Genomic DNA, 24,040 nt, shown 5'->3' with positions numbered 1-24,040 from the left:
TGGGTGGCTCAGTTGGTTCAGTGTCTGACTTCGGCTCAGGTGATGATGTCATGGTTCCTGAGTTCAAGGCCCGCATGGGGCTCTGTACTGACAGTGTGGAGACTGCTTAGGAGCTTAGAGCTCCTGCTCTCAGCTTAGAGCTCTCTCTCTCTCTCTCTCTCTCCATCTCTCTCTACCCCTCTCCCCCATCTCAAAATAAATACACTTAAAAAAAATAAAAAAATAACTTATCAAAGTCAACATCTAAAAAACAAATAATCCAGTTAAGAAATGGGCAGAAGACATGAATAGACATTTTTCCAAGAAGGCATCCAGATGGCTAACACACATGAAAAAAGGCTCAACATCACTCATCATCAGGGAAATACAAATCTAAACTGCAGTTAGCTATTACTTCACACCTGTCAAAATGGCTAAAATTAACACAGGAAACAACAGATGTTGGCAAGGATGCAGAGAAAGGGAAATCCTCTTACACGGTTGGTAGGAATGCAAACTGGTGCAGCCACTCTGGAAAACAATATGAAGGTTCCTCAAAAAATTAAAAATAGAACTGCCCTATGATCTACCAACTGTACTATTAGGTATTTACCCAAAGGATACAAAAATAGTGATTTGAAAAGACACATGCACGCCGATGTTCATAGCAGCATTATCAACAATAGGAAAATTATGGAAGGAGCCCAAATGTCCATTGACAGATGACTAAATAAAGAAGATGTGGTATGTATATATACATACAATGCAAAGGAATACTACTGAGTGATGAAAAAGAATATAATCTTGCTATTTGCAACAACATGGATGGAACTGGAGAGTATTATGCTAAGTGAAATAAGTAAGTCAGAGAAAGACAAATGCAATATGATTTAACTTATATGTGGAATTTAAGGAACAAAGCAGATAGATATGGAGGGGAAAAAAGAGGCATACCAGAAAGCAAACTCTTAATACAGAGAAAAACTGAGGGTTACTGGAGAGGAGGTAGGTAGTAGGATGGGTAAAATGGGTGATAGGTAGTAAGGAGGGTATCTGTTGTGATGAGCACTGGGTGTGTATGTAAGTGATGAATCACTAAATTCTATTCCTGAAATTAATATTACACTGTGTGTTAACTAACCAGAATTTAAATAAAAACTTGAAAGACAACATGGAAAAAAAGGAAATAATGAAAACAATCTGTTGTATAACAGCATCTAAAACGAAAAATGATTAGGAAGAAATTTAACCAAGGATGTGACCGAGCTATACACTAAAATGATAAGACACTAATGAAAGAGATTGAAGAAGGCACCAATCAATGGACAGATTCTCTGTTTTCTTGGATTGGAAGAATAAATATTGCTAAAATTTCCATGCTATGTACAGCTATCTATAGATTCACTGTAATTTCCATTACAATTCCAATGTCTGTTTTTACAGAAAAAGGAAAAACCATCCTAAAATTCAAATGAACCCACAAAAGATCTCAAATAGCCAAAGCTATCTTGAGAAACAAGAATGAGGGTGACGATATCACACTTGCTGATTTCAAACTATATTATGATAATAAAACTGGGCCCTTATTTCACACCACTCACAAAAATTAACTTGAAATAGATTAAAGATTTAAATGTAAGCCCTGACTAGAAAACTCCTAGAAGAAAACAGGGAAAAACTCTGACCTTTGTGTTGGCAACAATTTCATGGATATGACATCAAAAGCACAAGCAACAAAAGCAAAAATTAACAGGTGGGACAACATCAAACTTAAAAGCTTCTGCACAGCAAAATAACAAACAAATGAAGAGGCAGCCTATGGAGTGGGAAGAAATATTTTCAAACCAGTTACCAAATAAGTGGTTAATATCCAATATATATAAGGAACTCACAGAAGTCAGTAGTAAAAAATAAATAATTTTGATACAAATAGGCCTATCCATTATTATAGATGAAGACCTCAACCCTCTCTATCACTAATTGATAGATCATGCAGACAGATAACCTGTAAGAATATAGTTGATCTGAACAACATCATAAATCAACTGGACCTAACTGACAATTATAGACTTTTTCATCAAACAGGAGAAATACACATTCTTCTCAAGGTCACATGGGATAGTTACCAATGTAGACTCTATTGTGGGCCATAAAACACACCTGAACAAATGCAAACTATGCCATCAGACTGTAATGGAATTAAACAGCAAGTCAATTACAAAAATACAGCTGGTTGCTATATGGAACTCTATGTACTATTGCTCAATTATTCTGTAAATCTAAAACCGCACTAAAAAAAAGTCTATTAATTACTTTCTAAAAGATACCATTAAGAAAATGAAAAGTTAAGAGGTGCCTGGGTAGCTCAGTTGCTTAAGCGTCTCACTCTTGATTTTGACTCAGGTCAAGCCTCTGAGACCAAGTCGTGCTTCAGACTTTATTCTGATAAATAAACAAATAAAAGAAACAAATAAACAAATAATTTATTTATTTGTTTATTTGTTAAAATGAACAAATAAAAGAAAATGAAGAGATACAAAACATACTGAGAGAAATATTTTTAAGTCATATATCTGGCAAAGGATTTATATCCAGAATACATAAGGAATCTTACCACTCAACATTAAGAAGAGAAACAGCACAACCAAAATATGGGGAAAAATTTTGAGTAGATATTTCACCAAAGAAAATATGTGAGTTGCTAATAATTATATGAAAATGTGTTCAATATTATTAACCACTAGGGAATTAACAATTAAATCTATAATGAAATTTGACTTCACACTCACTAGAATTTGCCTTCTAAGCAAAAATTCAGACAATAACAAATATTGACAAAGATGTGGAGTAAATGGAACTCTATACATTACTGATTAGGTTGTAAATGCAAACATTTTGGATTTACAGTGCACACACTTTGGAAGTTCATTTGTTTCTTAAAAATTCAAGAAAAAACTATATTCCATTCCATTTCTAGGTATCTACTTAAAAGAAATTAAAACATATGTCCACACAACGCTGTTTATGCGAATATTCGTAGCATCACTATTCCTAATGGCCAAAAAGTAGAAAAATCCAAAAGGTATCAACTGGTGAATGGATAAAGAAAATGCAGTATAGTTGTACAATGGATCTTATTCAGCAATAAAAAGAAACAAACTACTGATAGGTATTACAACATGTATGAGCCTCAAAATCATTACACTATGTGAAGGAAGTGCATGCAAAATACTACATATTATATGACGAACTTATATATGATTTACAAAAAGACAAACCTATACAGATAAGAACGAGGTTAGTGTCTGTCTAGGCTGAGGTTGAGAACAGATTAACTGTACAAAAGGTATGGGGATCTTAGTAGAGAGATGGAAATGTTCCAATACTGGACTGTGTTAATGGCTGTACAACTCAATAAGTTTCATGAATAATTGAAATACACACTTAAAAATGTGTGACTGTATGGTATGCAAATTATACCTCAATAAAGTTGTTTCTTTAAAACTATCATAATTTGTAATAAATAAATTAGCTGTAATGTACATGTTTACTCATTTTAGTTTTTAAAAAAATTTTTTTTAATCTTTATTTATTTTTGAGACAGAGAGAGACAGAGCATGAATGGGGGAGGGTCAGAGAGAGAGGGAGACACAGAATCCGAAACAGCCTCCAGGTTCTGAGCTGTCAGCACAGAGCCCAATGCGGGGCTCGAACTCACGGACTGTGAGATCATGACCTGAGCCGAAGTCTGACACTTAACTGACTGAACTACCCAGGCACCTTATTCATTTTAGTTTTTAAGAGAACATGAGCCTTATCTGTTTACAAGTAAATGGACAAAAATTAACTTAAACTTTTCCCCCTGTACTTTATCTGAGAACAACAATATAATTGTCCTCATTAATTAGCATCAAAATTGGGGTCCGTATTAGAAATTTATCTTTATTTCTGCAACTTCACTTAATCACAAAGTCGTATGGATTTCTCATTTTGATATTCTGTTGACTTCTTTTTCTCAACTATTTCTGTTACTGGCTTCATTGAGGTCCCTATTTTATCATACTTTCATTATTTTTAAAATGTCCTTATTTGGTAGTTTCTAGATTTTTGAATTTCATAGAGTAGAAAACAAATTAAAAAAAAAAGATATGGGGATAAAACTGCCAACCATTAATTTTGCCAAATAAGGCCACTAAAATGAAATTTTACCTTAAAAACTACCATCCACTTTATTTTAGTTTATAAATCTTAAGTTACACTGACTAATCTTTGATTAAAGACAACTCCCATAAGATGCAGATGCCAATTATTTCAAAATATATCCAAAATACGCAGGATATAAGTATGAGAAAGTAACTGTATTAGTATTCTCCAGAGGAAGAAATAGGATATACACATCCGTATATAAGGGGATTTATTATGGGGCTTGGCTCATGCGATTATGAAGGCTGAGATACACCGTGATAATGTCCTCTGCAGGCTGGAGAATCAGGAAAACTGGTGGTACATCAATCCAACTCTCAAGTACGCGGGGAGCTGAGGATGTAACTTCCACTGGGGAAGTCAGAGGGATGCTGCTGGTCTAAGTCCCAGAGTTGCAAGGGCCAAGATCCAAGAGCTTTGATGTCGGGGGCGAGCAGCAGAAGATGCATGTGCCAACTCAAGAAAGAAATAATTCACACTTCTTTCATCATTTTGTTCTATGTGGGCCCTCAAGGGATTAGAGAATTCCTGCCCAATCCTCTTTACTTCATCTACTGACTCAATGCTAATCTCTTCTGGGAACATCCTGTCAGACATCCCCAGAAATAATGTTTTACCAGCTCCCTGGGCATGTTGACACATAAAATTAACCATCACAAATTTACCCCTTGTTAATTTGCGACCCATATGCATCACTTTTATACCATACTTAATTGCCAAATAAAGACAATAAGGAGGCCATAATTCTGCCTAATATAACTATCTTACAACAGAAAATACACTTAACCCCTTTCCCAGAAATGGATACATTTATTTTGCTTTTACTCTATGAAATTATGTTTGGATACCTCATTTGGACATTAAATTAAAGCAGCCCACATTAGGGCTGAGTCTCCAGCTTTGTTAGAGTCAAGTTGAAGTTATTTTCATATTACAGTATTAAAATGGAAGCAAACACATTTCATGATATTCAACACAAATAAGAATATTCTTGGTGTTTTTAGACAAGCTGAGTAACAATACTTTTCATAGATCCAAAGGTCCCCGTACTTTCTTTCTGTAAGGTTGAAGAAGTCTCTTAGCATTGGGGAATCCCTGGAAAGGAACTATAGAGCTCTCCATGCGTAAGATTAATCATACTCTGGTTACTGTTGCTTGGGTGATGACGGTCCACTAAATTTCTCATGGAGACCTTAGCAACAGATGAAATCACACATCAGTTTCCTGCTCAGTTCCACAGTCCTACATCAGTACATGGTTACTGATAAATGAAGGGTTTGCGGATGGATCTCTCCTACGCACTCTCAAAAGTCACACCACAGTCTTTCATCATTTAAATTAGAGAGCCTTACTTAAGCATTGCTCTTTTTAGAAGGTAAATATAACAGAGCAGGAGAAGCAGAAAATCCATTATTAAACAACATACTAAAGGGATTATGTGTTATCTAAACCAAGGTTTTGCACATTATAGCTCATAGGCCATCTGCCTCAGAATCACCTGGATTGGGAAGAGGGTTGCCAGATCCATGTAAACAAAACAAAAAACAAAACAAAACAAAACAAAACAAAGCAAAATGAAACAAAACGAATACAGGTTACATTTAGTCCTATTCATTTAAAATTTCCTGAAGAATTTGTCAGAATCTTAATTTTTAAAAGCTCTCCACATGATGTTTATGATCACTTACATGTGAAATACATTGATACTAAAACTGGGTTGCACATTAGAGTCACTGGAGTAATTGAAAAAATAAATATAACTAATGTCTATACCCCAGATACCAAGATGTTGAATTAATTTTCCGGATGTCAATTCCAGGCATCAGTATTTTATAAGAACTCTTCAGGTGATACTATTGTGAGGGCAGCTAAGAACTGTAGGTGTAAAATTTGAAAATTGATGTTCACAGCAGTGCCACTAATTCCTACTGCTTACATCTGGTATATTTCACTCATCTACATTACTCACACAGCCTTTAAAGGTAAGTGAGTCTACAGCCTGTGAATATTGAGCACTCTCTGCACTACAAAGTGTAACTTCTTGGAAGTAGAAGCTCCAAGACTAAAATCTAGACTGAGGCCAGGTTAGAGACAGACCATTCATCTTGGTGCAGGTGGACGCAGATTTTTGAAGGGGCTCAGATTGGGACCTGCAAACAGGTAGTAGCTGCTTATGAGACTTTTGAAGGGAAAGGAATTGCCAGTGACAAAAAAAAAGGACAATAAAACTAGGAAAGTGAAACAAACAAACAAAAAACAACAAAAACAATTTATAATTTTGGGTAGGTCTCACTCTTGATAAGAAAAGTAGACCAGAATGTTGTTTTGGGGAGCCTTGGCACAATACGCAGAACTTTTCAGCTTTGTCTCCAGTGGGAACATTTTGCTTGTTTGTTTGGTAGGCTTAACGAAACCCTGTCCTTTGTCCTTCTAGATACTTTGGTCACCTCATTACAAGAATGGTTTGCTCAAGGCACACATATGTCAGTACAGAGGCAGGAATAAGGCAACTGAATTCCTCCTAATATAAGAGCTCAAAGCAGTACCGTGAAGGATCAAGCCTGAGCATTACTCATAAGTGTGCTGCTTCCAAGATTCTTTTCCTTCTTTTTTAAAAAATTCATAGATATCATTAAGATATAACCCAGTATTTTTTTTTTAATTTTTAACATTTATTTTTATTTATTTTCTACAGACAGAGAGAGACAAAGCACAAGCAGGAGCAGGCTCCAGGCTCTGAGTTGTCAGCACAGAGCCCGATGTGGGGCTCGAACCCATGAACCACGAAATCATGACCTAAGCTGAAGTCGAACACTCAACCGACTGAGCCGCTCAGGCATCCCAAGATATAACTCAGTTTTAAGTGTATAGTCTAATGATTTGCTATATGCCTATGTGGCAAAATTATTTTTTTGGTAGTTTTAAGAAAATACATCAAGAAATAAAAACACACTCCTTGAAATTAATCCTATGGTCTCATAACTTAATTGGACACAGATATCTAAAAACCTGAACTACAACCTTAATTCAAACCAAACTCCTTAGAGCATGGGAATCCAGGATCTCTCACATTTAAGTCCCAAATTATCCTTTTAGGCATAGATCCCACCACTGTCTGCACTCTATTCTCTAGTAATTTTATTCCGATGGTTTCTTGTTTCTGCACGTTTGCTCACACTGTTAGAGACCTGTCTTCATCAAAAGGTTCCTTCCAGCCCAAAGCCTCCCTACCTTCTTCTTCCTTTGGAAGAATTTCATTTTTACTTCTCATTGGTTTTATTATGTTCTAAATTGGTACATGTTTAAATATGAGAGTTGAAGGCAAAATTGTTGAGAAACTCATCTTTCTAAATTCACATTAGCGGCCAATAGAAGAAAAAGAGATAGACTTGGTTAACTTATGTGTCTCTCCTGCTTTATTTCCTTTCAGTAGCCGGATCTCTTTTCAATCATGAATAGTTTCAGCAATACTTTTCATTCTGTCACCTAGATTAAAGCCTAACTTTGAATCTACTCAACACAATTGTCATTTGCTGTTTCTCAAATCCAGGCGTTATAGGTCTGTAAGTGTGCCAAAGTCCCAGAATTAAAATTTCATTACATTATTATGAGTAAAAAAAACACCCATAGCACAAAACTACATATTTCTTATTATCATCTGAAGGTTAAGAATCTATCTTCTTGGGGCCCCTGGGTGGCTCAGTTGGTTGAGCATCTGACCCTTGATTTCGGCTTGTGTCATGATCTCAGAGTAAATGAGATTGAGCCCCACATCGTGCTCCATGCTGAGCATGGAGCCTGATTGGGATTCTCTCTCTCTCTCTCTCTCTCTCTCTCTCTCTCTCCTTCTCTCTGCTCCTCTCCCCCACTCATGCTTTCTCTCTCTCTCTCTCTCTCTTTCTTTCTCTTTCCATCTGCTCTTCTCCACCACTCATGCTTTCTCTCTCTCTCTCTCTCTTTCCCTCCCTCTCTCTCTCTCTCTCTCTCTCTCTCTCTATATATATATATATATATCACTCTGTGATATATATAGAGTAAATAAATAAGCTTTAAAAAAAAAGAATCTCTCTTCCTTCAATGTAATGTCTTTGTAATGCTGGGTTCATTTGTTTTACAGGCAGAATACTATTGAATCACATCCTCGGGTTTTTTTTGTTTGTTTTAAAGATTTTAACAGCTTTTTGTCATGTGGTCATGGGAATGGGCATGTTCCGGAGCCTGTGGTCACCCCCTTACTTCCCCTTACTTACATAGTACTCCTGAGAGTCTATTACATTTCCTAACAGAATACCTACACTTCACTGACATCCAAAGGACATCTGCTTTTTCACATTTTAAAGTACAATGTTTAGGGGTGCCTGGGTGGCTCAGTCAGTTAAGCGTCCGACTTTGGCTCAGGTCATGATCTTGCAGTTTGTGAGTTCGAGCCTTGCATTGGGCTCTGTGCTGACAGCTCAGAGCCTGGAGCCTGCTTCGGATTTTGTGTCTCTGTGTCTCTCTGCCCCTCCCCCACTTGTGCTCTGTCTCTCTATATCAAAAATAAATAAAGTGTAAAAAAAAATAAAAATAATAAAAAAGTACAACATTTAGACAGTAGATATTACATAGAAATAGAAAGCTTCATGGTGGCATGAACTAGAACTGTTAAAATGTCTGTTTCATGTTGAATACGTGAAAACCACTTTAACTTATTCTTACACTTAGAGGATTGCACTCAGTAGTGTTCAGATTTTCTTCCTTTGTTGTCTCAATTTGAGAGCTCTCATTGCTTCCAGTAAAGGTTTGTTGAGGCTAGAGAAAAGGAGAGAGAGAAGTAGGTTCAACAAATAGATCCATGTGACTATTATAAAATATGATAAAATGGCAACACCACACTCAAGGAAAAAGAATAAAATAGAAATCTGTATATATCTCAGACCTTAAACATTGTAAGCAAATAAAATACGTTCAATTTTGTATTAGTGATGTCCAATGGTATGATTTTCCCACTGGAAATATTTATTTCTTGAATATTAAGTTTTTATTTTAAGGTTAATAGTTCCACAAAAAGCAGGAATCCTCTCTTTTCTTATATTTTAACTCCAAGTATATCTGAGAAATATAAGTACACACATCATATTCTCAATAAGAAAGAAAGTGCTCCATAACAGCTCACTGTATAGAGCATTGCATTTACATCAATGCTTTACTAATTAATTAAGCACTGCTTCATATCTCTGGAAACCTTAAATACGATTTTAAAATTCATCTCTTTAGGAACACTAAAATTTTTTAAAGCCAGTTTTTCAGGCTCTGTCCAGGGAAGTGTATTCATAATATATGTAAATATCCCTATAGATTGGTCTAAGATTTTCCACTGAAAGTGCATTTCTTGGGCAAAGCTGATTTGAATATGCTGTTAGGCTCATCAATCTATGAGGGTACTATTGTAGGATAGACAAAAACTAAACTCAGTGAATGCTAACTTGCTTGGATCTGAAACTGTATTCTTAGTGGATCACAGAGGAAACAGAAAAGAGGGTTCTAAGCTTTGGGGACCCAGGAAGATAAAGACAAAGATATGGTCTGATCAAAGTGCCCAAGAACCCACTCAGATTTTCTCTTTGCTACTCTCTGCACAACACTGCCATGGTTTTCCATAGGCAGTTTCATTCCTTAGCAGGGGAACTTTCTTACAAAAGTAATACTTTAATAATACAAAAATATTTAATAAAACTAGTATAATTTGTATTTTGTATTTTAAAATACAAAAATATTTAATAAAACTAGTAGAATATCAAACACAAAAAATCAAAACTAGTAGTACATTAGAGAAACAACAGAAAATAAAGCACCTTAGTTGACTAAAATAGTCTCTATATTAAGTTACCCAAATGCTGGGCTTTACATGTAACGGTAAAAACAAGCAAACAAACAAACAACAGATAAATAAAGTAAGTAAATGAAATTCTTATTTCTTTATAACTTAAAGGAATTGAATTTCATTGTAGGAGATCCAGAAAACAACAAGTATTTCCCCTCTCTTAGTCCACCTTTCTCTCCTCTTCTTCCTTATTTAAGACCCCTATCTTCTGATCTCCCCTCTATACCTTACTTAAGATAAGAAATTTAAACAGGTAAACAAAATGTCTTTGAATAAGCCAGTACTCTGTGTTAGATGTTTTTGGTGGATAGAAAGATGAGAAGGTATTGTTTCTGTCTTCACAGAATTTACACAAAGATTAATAAAAGAGGGCACAAGCCCTGAGTGATTAAGGGAAGAATGAAGGAGAACGTTCCAGGTGAAGGGAACGGTACAAGCAAAGATATGTAGGAAGAAGACTCAGCTGTTGCTCGGTTGCTTTATAGGGTAGCAGTAGAGTGAGCACAATAAAAATGCCACAAGTAGCAAGGAAATTCCAAAATTGAGCAGCCAAGTATGTATTTCAGTTTAGTAGCCAAATGAAAGTTCATTTGATATTTTAAAGGAAGCATATAAAATGGCCAGAGCTCTGTGAGCATGGTGCAGCAGCAGCATAAAGGCAAAAATGGAAGAGAACATAGGGTGTGGCAATCAAGAAAGAAACGATAGATATCGATCAAGTAGATGGTAACAGATGCCAATACAATACTAAAGTTATCTCAATTTTGCTACAGGGAAAGACTTGTATATTGTGTATATTAATTACTTTTAACAACTGGAGGAAATGATACATTGCTTCAACAGTGTGAGTAACGAAGTATAAAAAGTTAAAATGCTTTAAATACAAAAATGTAGTATTTAATTGATGAACTGCTTACATTTAAACATAATACATGCATTCCTTAACATAGGCTTTTGATGTCAGTGAGATGCTCCTGGTGGAAAGAAGCCTTGTTGAGTCTCATGAATTAATACAGAATGGGAACTGACTTTCGGGGAAGATAATGTGTTTTTGGAGTTAAAAAATGAGGACTCAGATTCTGGACTAGCACACAAATAAATTGAGGACTTGGAAAACTTATATAATATTGAAGGGTCTCTGTACTCCGTTGCCTTGCTAAATTAAGTCAAGAACACCTAAAGTGAAGTATGTTTTTCCTTTTGGTTGTTGTCATTTTTTTTTTACTTTGTATTTTTAGAGCAATTTTAGGTTCACAACAAAATTGAGAGGTACAGAGATATTTTCACATAGTCCCTGTCACACACACGCGGAGCCTTCCCCATTATCAACATCACATGCCAGAGTGATACAAATGTTATGAAAGATAAACCTGCAGCACATCATAATCATCTAGTGTCCATAGTTTTCATTAGGGTTCACTCTTTGGTTTGGACTAATGTATAATAACATATATCCCTCATTACATTATCAGAGTATTTTTCATGGATCTAAAAATTCTCTGTGTTCTGCCTATTCATCCCTACCTTCCTCAACCCTGGAAACCTGTCCTTTTAATATTTTCCATAGTTTTGCCTTTTCCAGAATGTCCTATAGTTGAAATCATACACTATGTATCTATTTCAGATTGGCTTCTTTCATTTAGTAATACGCATTTATGTTTCCTCCATGTCTTTTCATGGCTTAATAGCTCATTTATTTTTGGTGTGGATTCATATTCCATTGCCTGGATTTACCACAGTCTAGGACCAGATGACTTCAGTGGTGATTTCTAGCAAAAACTTAATGAATAATTAATACAGATCCTACTCAAACTCTTGCTAAAAACAGAAAAGTGAATGCTTGCAAACTCATTTCATGAGGCCAACATCACCCTAATACCAAAGTCAGACAAATACGCTGCAAAAAAAAGTTGCAGGACAATATCCCTGATAAACGTAGATGCAAAAATTCTCAACAAAATATTACAAATTAAATTCAAAACTACATTAAAAAGATCCTATACCATCATCAAGTGGGATTTATTCTATTGATGAAGGATGCCTCAATATCTGCAAATCGTCAGTGTGGTTCATCACATTAACAACATGAAAGATAAAATCATAGAATCTTCTCAATAGATTCAGAAAAAGCATTTGTTACAATTCAACATCCATTTACTCTCAACAAAATGGGTACAGAGGAAACATACTTAAACACAATAAAGGTCATATATGACAGGCCCACAGCTAATACAGTCAATGGTGAAAACCTAAAATTTTCCTCTAAGATTAGGAACAAGACAAGACTATCCATGCTTGTCATTTTTATTCACCATAGTATTGGAAATTCTAGCCAGAGCAAGTAGGCAAGAAAGAATAAATAAATAAAGGTGTCCAAATGGAAAAAAAGAAGTAAACTTGCTGCTTTTCACACATGACATATTATATATAGAAAACCCTAAAGACTACTCCAACAACCTGTTAGAACTAATAAATGAATCCATTAAAGGTGTAGTATATAAAAGCAATACACAAAAATCTATTGTGTTTCTATATACTAATAATAAATTATCAGAAAGAGAAATTAAGAAAATAATCTGTTACAATAGCATTAAAAAGTATAAAACTCCTAGGAATAAACTTAAACAAGGAGATGAAAGACCTGTGCACTGAAAACTGTAAGACATTAATTATATAATTGCAGAAAGCACAAATACATGGAGAAATATTCCATGCTCATGAACTGGAAGAATTAATATTGTTAAAATGCCCATGCTACTACCCAAAGAAATCTAAAGATTCAGTGCAATCCTTAACAAAATTCTAATGAAATTTTTCACGGAAATAGGTCAAATAATCCTAAAATTCATGTGGAATCACAAAAGACCCCATATAGCCAAAGCAGTCTTGAGAAAGAACAAAGGTGAAGGCATCAGGCTTCCCAATTTCAAACTATATAAAGAACTACAGTAATCCCAAACGTATGGTGTTGGTATAAAAACAGAGACATATGGATCAATGGAATAGAATAGAGAGCTCAGAAAAATACCTCACACATATGTTCAATTAATTTATGATACAAATACCAAGAATATACAATGAAGAAAAGACAATCTCTTCAATAAATGGTGGTGGGAAAATTAGACAGCCACATGCAAAAGAATGTAACTGGACTGTTATCTTATACCATGCACAAAAATTAACTCAACATGGATTAAAATCTTGAATGTTAAGACATGAGACTATAAAATTCCTAGAAGAAAATGTAGGTGGTAAGCTCCTTGACATAGGTCTTGGAGATGATTGGACATGAAAAGCAAAGGCAACACTAGCAAAATTAAATAAGTGAGATTACATCAAACTAAAAAGCTTCTTCACAGCAAAGGGAACCATTACCAAAATGAAAAGGCAATACACTGAATGGGAAAAATATATATTTTTGAAATCATACATCTGATAAGGGATAAATATCCAAAATACATAAAGAGCTCATACAAGTCAATAGTAAATAAATAAACAAATAAAAATAAATAACAAAACAAAAAACCATACAATTAAAAAATGAAAATATCTGAATAGACATTTTTTTTTCCAAGGAAGACATACAGATGGCCAACAGTACTTGAAAAGATGTTCAACATCACTAATCATCAGGGAAATGCAAATTAAAAGCACAATGAGCTATCACCTCATACCTCTTAGAATGGCTATTATGAAAATGGTAAGAAATAGCAACTGTTGGTAAGGATGTGGAGAAAAGGGGATTCCCTTGCACTGTTGGTAGGAATGTAAGTTGGTGTAGTCATTAGGAAAAACAGTACAGATTTTTCTCAAAAAACTTAAAAATAGAACTATTATATGATCCAGCAATTCTACTTTTGGGTATTTTCTGAAGAAAACAAAAACACTAACTTGAAAAGATATATGCACCCCCATGTTCATTGCAGCATTATTTACAATAGCCAAGGCATAGAAACAATCTATGTGTCCATCTATGGACGAATGGATAAAGAAATACACACACACACAGACACACGCAATATTATTCAGCCATAAATAAAATGAAATTTTGTTACTGGTAACAACAGGGTCGGACCTTGGGAATATTAAGTAAAATACATCACACAGAAAATGACAAATACTATGATCTTATTAAAAACAAAAAAAGCAAAAAGCAAGAAACAAGCTCAAAAATATAGAGAACCTATTCATGATTGCCTGAGGTAGCGACTGGGTGGTGGGAGAAATGGGTGAAGGGGGTTAAAAGGTATACATTTTCAGTTATAAAATAAGTAAGTTATGAGGATTTAATGTACAGCATGGTGGCTATTGTTAACAATACTATAATGCATAATTTGTAAGTTGCTAAGAGAGTAGATCTTCAAAGTTCTCATCCTAAGAAAAAATAATTTTATAATGATGTACGGTGATGGATTTCAACTAGAAATTATTGTGATGATCCTTTTGCAATATATACAAATATCAAATCATTATGTTGTATACCTGAACTAATATAATGTTATACATCAATTATATCTCAATAAAAAAATGAAAAAATCCAAAGGGGAATGGGTAAAAGGAGAAATCTAGATAGTGGCATATCACTGAAATTATATTTATTTTCTAATCATTATCTTTAATGTTGTGAATTTTTGAATTACAGGTTGAAAATAGACTTTCCTTAGGAAAAAAAAATAACAGATTGTGTACTTAGTAGGTTATATGGTGTACAATAGTGGGCCCACAGAAATATATATGATATGTCCTATGATAAAAGAGTAAATGTCATTTTATATGGCAAAGGATGTGATGAAATTAAGGTCTTTGAGAAGAGGAAATTATTCAGTCTTGTTCAATCAGGCTGCCATAACAAAACACCACAGACTGGGTGGCTTAAATAACAGAACATTTATTTTCTCACAGTTCCTGAGTCTGAAAATTCCCAGATCAAGACCTAGCAAGGTTTGCTGTTGGTGAAGGTTTTCTTCTTTACTTGGACACTGATGCCTTCTAAGTTGTTCTCACATGGCAGAGAGAGAGAGAGAGAGAGAGAGAGAGCGAGCAAGCTCTCTGGTATCTCTTCTTATAATCCTACCAGATCAAGGCTGTAACCTTATGACCTTAATTACTTAATAACTTCCTTAAGGGTGCCTTCTCCAAATATAGTTAAAGCTTCAACATGGGAGTTTTAGGGGGGCACAATTCAGTCTGTACCACCCTGGATTATATGGATGGGCCCTAAATACCCTCCTGAGTGCCCATATAAGACAGAGGGAGATTTCATAAAGACACACAGAACACAAGGTTATGGCAGATGAGAATAGAGGCAAGAAGGATACAGTCACGAGCCTCGGAATGTTCACAAAGGCACCAGAAGTTGAGAATGTTCACAAAGGCACCAGAAACTGAAGGAGGCAGCAAGCACATTTTCCCCTAAAACTCCCAGAGAGAGTATAGTACTGCCAGATTCAGACTTCTAGTCTCCAAACATGTGAGAGAATAAATTTCTGTTATTTTAAGCTATCATCTTTCTGGTAACTACAGGAAACTAAACAACTACCCCTTCCAGTAATTTAGAAATGTCTTACTCATTTTCCTAGCACTTGAATATGTTCCATCATTCTATAGAAGGCAAAATAATTTTAAACTTCCTCAATAGTATATCCAAGGTTTTCTTGTCTTTTCTGAGGAAAAATCCCAAAGCCTAAACCTTTCAGAGAGTACTGAGAACCTGTCTTAAGCATGAAAATTTCTATTAGAGAAACTGTTTTTTTTTAAATAAATAAAATGAGAATCCCTGACAGTATACTTGTCAAGAAAGAATTCCAGAATAAATGGCAAATCTTAGTCATTTCTATATTCTGTTGGAGAAACCATAGCATATATATTATTACACATGTGGCTTTTCTCTAATTTAACTTGATTTTTGTGTAGTGTGTACATATTTTTTAATATAGCACATGAGGAAACTGGAATAGGTGATATGTGAAGTTCTTCCCTTAGCAGTGGAAGTTTCCAGAAAAATAATCAGGGAGTGTGAAGGTGAATGACATGGAAAAACAGCTTTGATTCTGGGCTCACAAACAGTATCATCATGGTGATGATAAATTATATATATATATAATATATATATATATATATAACTATATATAATATTTATATCACAATATATTTCTTTCAACTCTAAGTACTTTATTTTTTTAATGTGTATTTATTTTTGACAGAGAGAGAGAGAGAGAGAGAGAGAGAGAGAGAGCATGAGTGGGGGAGGGGCAGAGAGAGAGGGAGACACAGAATCTGAAGCAGGATCCAGACTCTGAGCTGTCAGCACACAGCCTGATGCAGGGCTCGAACTCACAGACCACGAGATCATGACCTCAGCTGAAGTCGGACGCTCAAGTGACTGAGCCACCCAGACGCAGCAGTAAGCACTTTAATATAACACTTAATGGTCTTAAGATAAAATGGGATAGATTTCATTTCTAACCAATATTCAATAACAGTGCTTATATTTACTTTCCTACCTGAAAAAATGGGGGAGGGGAGACTGGAAAAAAGAGGAAACAATGGTATGAAGAAAACTGACAGCAGATAACGAGGGGCAGTGGTACCTTAAAGACAAGACACAATTGAAATGCACAGGGCCTGTATCATGGGCAACTAGAGACCAAGAGAAGGGTATTGAAGAACTGAAGCAGAAATGATGAGCACCAAGACTAATACTGTTAGGAATGAATTCTGCCACAGCCTACATATGCAGTGGCCTCTCAAGACCAAACCATGGCCCCTATCTTTCCTGTGATGAGGACGATGAAGATGAGTGAAGAGACTGGAATTGCTTTGTTGACCTAATTTAGTTCCCAGGGTCTTAACAGAAAAATGAGATCATGACCTTTTTAAAGGCAAAGACAATGCCTCTTTCATCTCCACAACTCTTCACAAATAGCATCAAGATGGACAAAGAATAGAAACATCACAGAACTCTTCATCTTGTAACTCACCTGAACTCTGTGAGGCAGCTATTATTAGCTCCATCTTCTAGGCAAGGAAACAGACTTTGAGAGGTTCACTGAGTCACCCACATCAAACAGCTTTGGGATGACAGAACTAGTGATTAACCCAAGCTGTCATATTCCAATTTCCTTGTATTTCCAACTCCATCTTAATACCTCCCTACTAGAGATAATGGTTGACAGGATTCATAACCATTTACTGTATGTCCTCTCTTCGACCTCAAGTTATGTAATGACTTTCCCCAAGCATCTAGTTTCTGTATTATGTGCTATAGATGAAAAGGAGGGGGCCTTTACAGAGTACTCTTTCTGTAGTGTCTAGTTTGCTACATTGTACTTTAACTTCATTAAAGCTTGCCTTGGGTTCAAGTAATTGCTCAAAAAAAAAAAAAATTAGTGGACATAAAATTACACTCCATTTGAAGAATACAAATACCCATATATATTTATTAAATTAAATTTGCCAAATACATTATTTTTCTGTATACTCATTAAGTTTGATCTAATAAAAATCTCTGATAGTTTTTATAGGTTGTTGATAAATGAAAGTCATAAGGCAAGGTGGTATGAATGTCATCCACCCATAATTTTCCCAGAACCATCCCTTTTTAAACTTTAGCTCACATATATAAAATGAGGCAAAGAGAGTGACCAGAAAAACTGCATGTGGTGATAATTGAAACAATTTTTAGAGAGATGATTCAGAAGTTATAAAAAGAAAAAAAAAGGTGAAAGAACAAAGCTTCTCCTTGTTCCACCTCCATGTCTATCCTCAAGGTAAAATAATACGCTACGATCCAAATAAAATTTGTCATTAGCTAATATATCATTTTCAGAGTTCAGTTAATGCCCTTCTAGTTCTGTGCTTGCAATTCCACTAAAGTCCTTCTGCTTCTCTACAGCAGAAAACACACATCCTTGTCCTTGGTTACCTCTTATTTCCATTCTTATGGTATTTCCTGAATGACAGCTTTAACTTGAAAGCCCAAACTTCCAGACTTTTATTTCTCTCTAGTTCTTCAGTCTCAGATGGTTTACCAAAGTTAGATGATTGCTAAGAGGGAACACAAACCCTCTTGTGGGATTCTGTATAATAGAGTTATCTCTAAATAAGAGTCAACAAATCATTCCCTAAAAAACTAACAGAGCTGACTGGATTCTTAACAAAAACAAATCTTGGAGTTTGCTCAAATCTCCTTTCAGTCTAAATGTGAGCACAAGTTTTCTGTGATAAATTCTATAAGTAAGCACTATCCCGATTACCAAAATTATTTAGTTTGGGGTGCCTGGGCGGCTCAGTCAGTTGAGCAACTGACTCTTGATTACGACTCAGGTCATGATCCCAAGGTCATGGGATTGAGCCCCGCAGCCGGTTTGGAGCTGAGCGTGGAGCCTGCTTAAGATCCTTGTTCTTAGGGCACCTGGGTGGCTCAGCCGGCTGAGTGGCTGACTTCAGCTCAGGTCATGATCTTGCAGTCCAGGAGTTAGAGCCCCAAGTCAGGCTCTGAGCTGACATCTCAGAGCGTGGAGCCTGCTTCAGATTGTGTCTCCTTCTCTCTCTGCCCCTCTCCTGCTCCACTCTTTCTCTCTCCCAAAGATAAATAAACATTAAAAAAAATTAAAAAAAAAAGATTCTTGTTCTCTCCCTTTGCCCTTCTCCCCTACTCGTGTGTGCACTATAAATAAATAAGTAGGTAAATAAATAAATAAATGAAGTTTGACAGGACTCTTTGCAGAAATTCAGGGTATTCAGTGTCTTCTGAACAAGCCACACACTAACCCCCCTGTGCTTTTGTTCAATTTGCTCCTTCTGTCCCAACTGGCTTTCTCCTGACTCTGTAATCTTAATCCTACCCGTGCCACTGAAGTCACTCCTTTCACAAATAACTTCTAAAGACTGAGGAAAGTATGATAAGGGATTCTAAGGGATTGCTCTGTGGTTCCAAGGGAGCAAAAAAAGATGCAGACACTTAATAACATTCCCAGGAGAGGAGATATTAGAATTAAGTTATATGGCAATTTTATGATAAATCTGCATGTCAAAGTGTTAAACTATGAGGAAGAAAAAAGATGTATCAGAATCCCTATTTTTGCAGAAAAGAAAATTAAAACTCAGATGATGATTAAATCATTGTCCAAAGTCATAATGTTACGAAATTTGGTCCAATACCATCGCATTAGTTTCCTAGTACTGCTATAACAAATTACAACACACTAATTGGAGTAAAGCAAGGCAATTTATTATCTTAAAGTTCTGTTGGTCATATGTTTGACATGGTCTCAATGAATTTAAATGAAGGTTTCAGCAGGACTATGTTATCTTCTGGAGGCTCTAGAGAAGAACACAGTTCTCTTTTTCTAGTTGCGATAGCCTACTCAGGTCCTTCAGCCGTATCTCTCATCCTTTGTCTTCAAACTCCACAGATCTTTATCACCCATGTCTTCCATAGCCATAACTCCCCATTTTTGCTCTTCTTGCCCACTTTTAAAAAAATATTTATTTATATATTTTGAGAGACAGAGAGAGAACAAGCAAGCACAGGGTAGGGGCAGAGAGAGAGGAAGAGAGAGAATCCCAAATAGCCTCCACACTGTCAGTGCAGAGCCTGACGTGGGGCTCAATATCGCCAGCGGTGAGATCACGACCTAAGTCGAAATCAGGAGTCTGATGCTTAGCTGACTGAGCCGCCCAGGTGCCCTGCTTCTTTGCCCACTTTTAAGGTGTCCTGTTTTACTTTGGGCACACACAAATAATCCAGGTTAGTCTCCCTATTTTAAGATCAGCTAATTGGCAACTTCATTTCTGTCAGCAATCTTAGTTCTCATTTGCCATATAATCTAACAAAATCCACAATCTATTTCTAAATTAAAAAAATATATTATAAATAATTCATACATCTAAGAGGAAATCATAATGTAGCCTTCAAAATGCTATATTTTAAATTTTTGGATGTAGCCAAAGTAAACCCTTTGTAGGAAAATGTATAATTCTATAATACTTATATCAAAAAAAGAGAAAAGGATAAAACTCTCAAGAAGTCTGAAAATTACCCAAATACAGGAGGAAAATGCTGACAATAAAGAGAGGAGGAAAAACTGTAGAACTAGAAAGCAAAACCAGACTAGAAAACTTAAGCAGAAAAAAATAATTCTTTAAGAAATATTAATATAATAGACAACTTTGAAGAAATATTGTAGGCACAAATAAACTATTTGGAATGAAAAAGTTGGTATAACTATATTTACAGCAAAATTTTAAAAGACCTAGCAATAAAACCACAAATACTTTAAAGCCAATCTATTATAAACCACATATAAAATTGGCAAATTTCTAGAAAAATATAACTTTGCAAAACTTACTGAAATAAAAATGAGGAAACTAGTAATATAGTGAATTGCAAGTTACTGGAAAAATGTGCACTCTTTAGTAATTACTGAGAAAATCAACGGTACAGATTAACATTTAATTTGCATATCTAAATCACACTAGAATAATTCTATGTAGATTCAGTAATACAGTAAAAATAATCTGTAAAATATTTGGAAGAAATACAGAAGAACAGTTTTACGACTTCAGGGCAGGAAACTTTTTTTTTTTAAATAAAAAGAGGAATAAGGACTAATCATAAAATAGATTGATAGGTTGATTTGACTACATGGAAATTTAGTCCTTTTTATTAAAAGATGTCAAAAACAAAGTCCAAAAAGAAAAAAGCACACACAGGAATTGAGAATAGTTATTTACAAATAAAAGGAATGATATTCAGATGTATAAAGGACCCCTATAAATAAAAAAGTAATAGACAAAACTTAAGTAAAGAGAAAAGATATAGTCATGCTTCATAATGGGTAAAACAAATTTTGTGTTACATTAGGATAGGATATCTCTATCTCATTAGCAATCAAGAAAATGCAAATTGAGACTTAAGGGAGCTATCATTTTATACTACATCAGCAAAATTTTTGCTTTAAAATATACAGCTGGGGCATCTGGGTGCCTCAGTCAGTTAAGCATCTGACTTCAGCTCAGATCATAATCTCATGGTCCGTGAGTTCAAGCCCCATGCTGAGAGCACAGAGCCTGCTTGGAGTTCTCTCTCTCTCCCCCCCCACCCCTCTCTCTGCCCCTTCCCTGCTTGTGCTCTCTTTCTCTCTCCCTCTCAAAAATAAATAAATAAACATTAAAAAAAATACACAGCTAATGTCAGTATTCTGATTATGCTCCAATCCTGTTTTTACGTTGGTTGGTGGACTTATGCGTGTTTATTACTATGTACACAATTTAGATGAAAACATAAAATAATTAAATGCTATTGCAGTTAAAAAACAGATCTGTCGACATAGAAATTGCTCATACTTTGTTAAAAAATAGTTCACAAATAGGTATCCACAGTGTCGTATACTTTTGTGCAAAAATATATAAAAGTTTGTATGATATGTGCAAAACAGAGTTTGTGAGAGAAAGTATGTGAGGCATTTTTTTCCCTAGTTAGGGCTATTATGGGATTGTTTTATGCTGTATGTATGTGTTTCTGCTTTATTTTTTCCATGAAATAGCATAGACTTTTTCTATAAGAAAAAAAAGATAAAGTTATAAAATACTGCATGTAAGAGAAAAATTAATTCTAGTCAAAAATTTTTTTCAGTTATATGATGGAGAAATCAAGGCTAGATATTAGACTCAAGCCCTGTCTTACAGGATTGGAGTTTGATATGAGGAAAGTTGAATTTGGGAAAAGGAGTCAGATTTCAGCAAAGGTCAAATGAAGACAGTTCTAGTGTGGAGTCTGTGGGAATTAAAAAATAGTACATGAACATGCCCCAAGGAAAAAGTTTCATTAGTGGAAAATATGTTATATCAAGTAGTTGATAGATTTGACTTCCAGACTGAGGAATTTAGACTGTGTCCACTAGGTAATGAAGAACTTAGATGGTATCTAAACAATTTTTTCATATCTCAACCAGCGTTTGACATAATTACTCATAGAATTGGTGCTTGTAACATCAGTCCTTGTTACACAATCCAGTTAACATCTCATATATATTTTAAAAAAGCAACAGCAGCTGTAAAGACTGAAAAAGAAAGAAGTCTTCATGGGTATTTCTAAACTTCATTACCAAGTAATATGAAATTAGTAAAAAAAAATGAAGTCATAATAATGTAAATAATAGCTTCATTATTTATCGAAGAGAAGAATTATTCCAAATCAACTATGAGAAATAGAATATGAGTGTTTCCAAGGTGTTTTGAATATGAAACTTGCTGTACTAAACGGAATGACTAATTACTCTATCAGTAATGTTTATTAATATTTCAAAAGGATGTAAATCCTTATTTATATCGGAAAGAATCATTTAACAGTAATTTGTTCTCCTATACTAATAATTGCCTAGGAATACTTAGAAAATACATTTCTTATGTCCTGTGGTATTGCTGATAATTTTAAGATCCGAGAATAACTCAGTAACCTGTTTGATGTTATATATATGGATGTGTATGGCCCATATGCTAATGGATTAGAAGAGTTCAGGGATATGTTTGATTAAAACTCAAAACAGGGGTGCCTGGGTGGCTGGCTCCATTGGTTAAGCGTCTAACTTCCACTGAGGTCATGATTCCCCCCGTTTGTGAGTTTGGGCCCCGGGTCAGGCTCTGTACTGACAGCTCAGAGCCTGGAGCCTGCTTCACATTCTGTGTCTCCCAGTCTCTCGGCCCCTCCCCTGCTCATGCTCTGTCTCTGTCTCTCAATAATAAATAAATGTTAAAAAATAAATAAATAAAACCCCTCAAAACAGTAAGGTTAATTAAAGTGGGAGTAAAGATTTTACTGGTTTAAAAAACTGAAATAACTAAAATAATTTTAAAGACCCTGAGTTTGCTTATTTATCTTTTTCTTTTTGTTGGGATACGAGAGATAACGTAATAGTTTCTATTTATAGAGTCCCTTCCATATTCCAGAAAAGTGTAAGTTCACATGTGCTTGTATATCAGCAACTAATCATGCTACCATTTATGATTTTTTATTATTTTTAATAAATTTATTTTAAGTTTACTTATTTTGAGAGAGAGAGAGAGAAAGAGAGAGAGTGTGTGCCTGCACCCAAGCTGGGGAGGGGCAGAGAGAGAGGGAGAGAGACAGAATCCCAAGCAGGCTCTGTGCTGACAGCGCAGAGCCTGATGCGGTGCTCGCACTCACAGACCCTGAGATCAAGACCTGAGCAGGAACCAAGAGTCAGAGGCTTGACCTACTGAGCCACCCAGATGCCCCTAATCATTTAAAATGAGGAAACTCAATTGAGGCTTTAAGAAATTTGCCCAGATTCGACAGGTAGAAAAAGCATAGAGCCTACTCAAATATTCACTCTTTAATCACAGTGAATCCTAATACGGGACCATTATAAAATTTAATCGGGGAAAAAAACTGACATTTTAAGTCAATAAGCTTCCTTTGGTTTTGCCTACATTGTTTATATGCCACTACCCAAATAGAGCATTTTGCAATGTGACAATATTCACAATGTAAGCAATATTCACAATGTAACAACAATTCATCTCCAGAGGTCAATGGTTTGTAATTATGAAACTTTAATAAATCAATTCCAGTGCATAGTCTGAATCTTTACTATTAAATTTTCAAATATATTCCCTTTCATCTCATTTTAATAGAAATACAGAGAAGCTAAAAGGTACCGTTCAGTAGTATTTCCTTAGAAACATAGAATGCCCAGATAACTTTCAAAGTCCCAGTCTAAATTCAATGTTGTGACTTTCAAACAATAAACTTTAAAATTGGGCTTCTTAGGGGCGCCTGGGTGGTTCGGTCAGTTAAGTGGCGAGTCTTGATCTCTTTTCAGGTCATGCATGATCTCACAGTTCATGAGTTCAAGTCCTGCATCAGGCTCTGTGTTGATGGTGCACAGCCTGCTTGGGATTCTGTCTCTCCTTCTCTCTGACCCTCCCCCTCTTGTGCTCTCTCTCTCTCTCTTTGCCTCTTTCTCAAAA

The 24,040-nt window shown here is 35.3% G+C and overlaps 1 protein-coding gene across 1 annotated transcript in view; it reads right to left on the bottom strand.

Moving 5' to 3' along the window:
- The window catches only part of LUZP2 (leucine zipper protein 2), a 258,849-nt gene that overhangs the window by 18,768 nt on the left and 216,041 nt on the right, over positions 1-24,040 (bottom strand). The window contains exon 9 of the mRNA XM_032594839.1: positions 8,881-8,973. Within this exon, the coding sequence (XP_032450730.1) occupies positions 8,881-8,973 (93 nt within the window). The remainder of the gene's footprint in view (positions 1-8,880; positions 8,974-24,040) is intronic.

Source organism: Lynx canadensis, chromosome D1, assembly GCF_007474595.2.
Source record: "Lynx canadensis isolate LIC74 chromosome D1, mLynCan4.pri.v2, whole genome shotgun sequence".
Taxonomy (NCBI): Eukaryota; Metazoa; Chordata; class Mammalia; order Carnivora; family Felidae; genus Lynx; species Lynx canadensis.
This window is presented reverse-complemented; position numbering and strand designations above follow the sequence as displayed.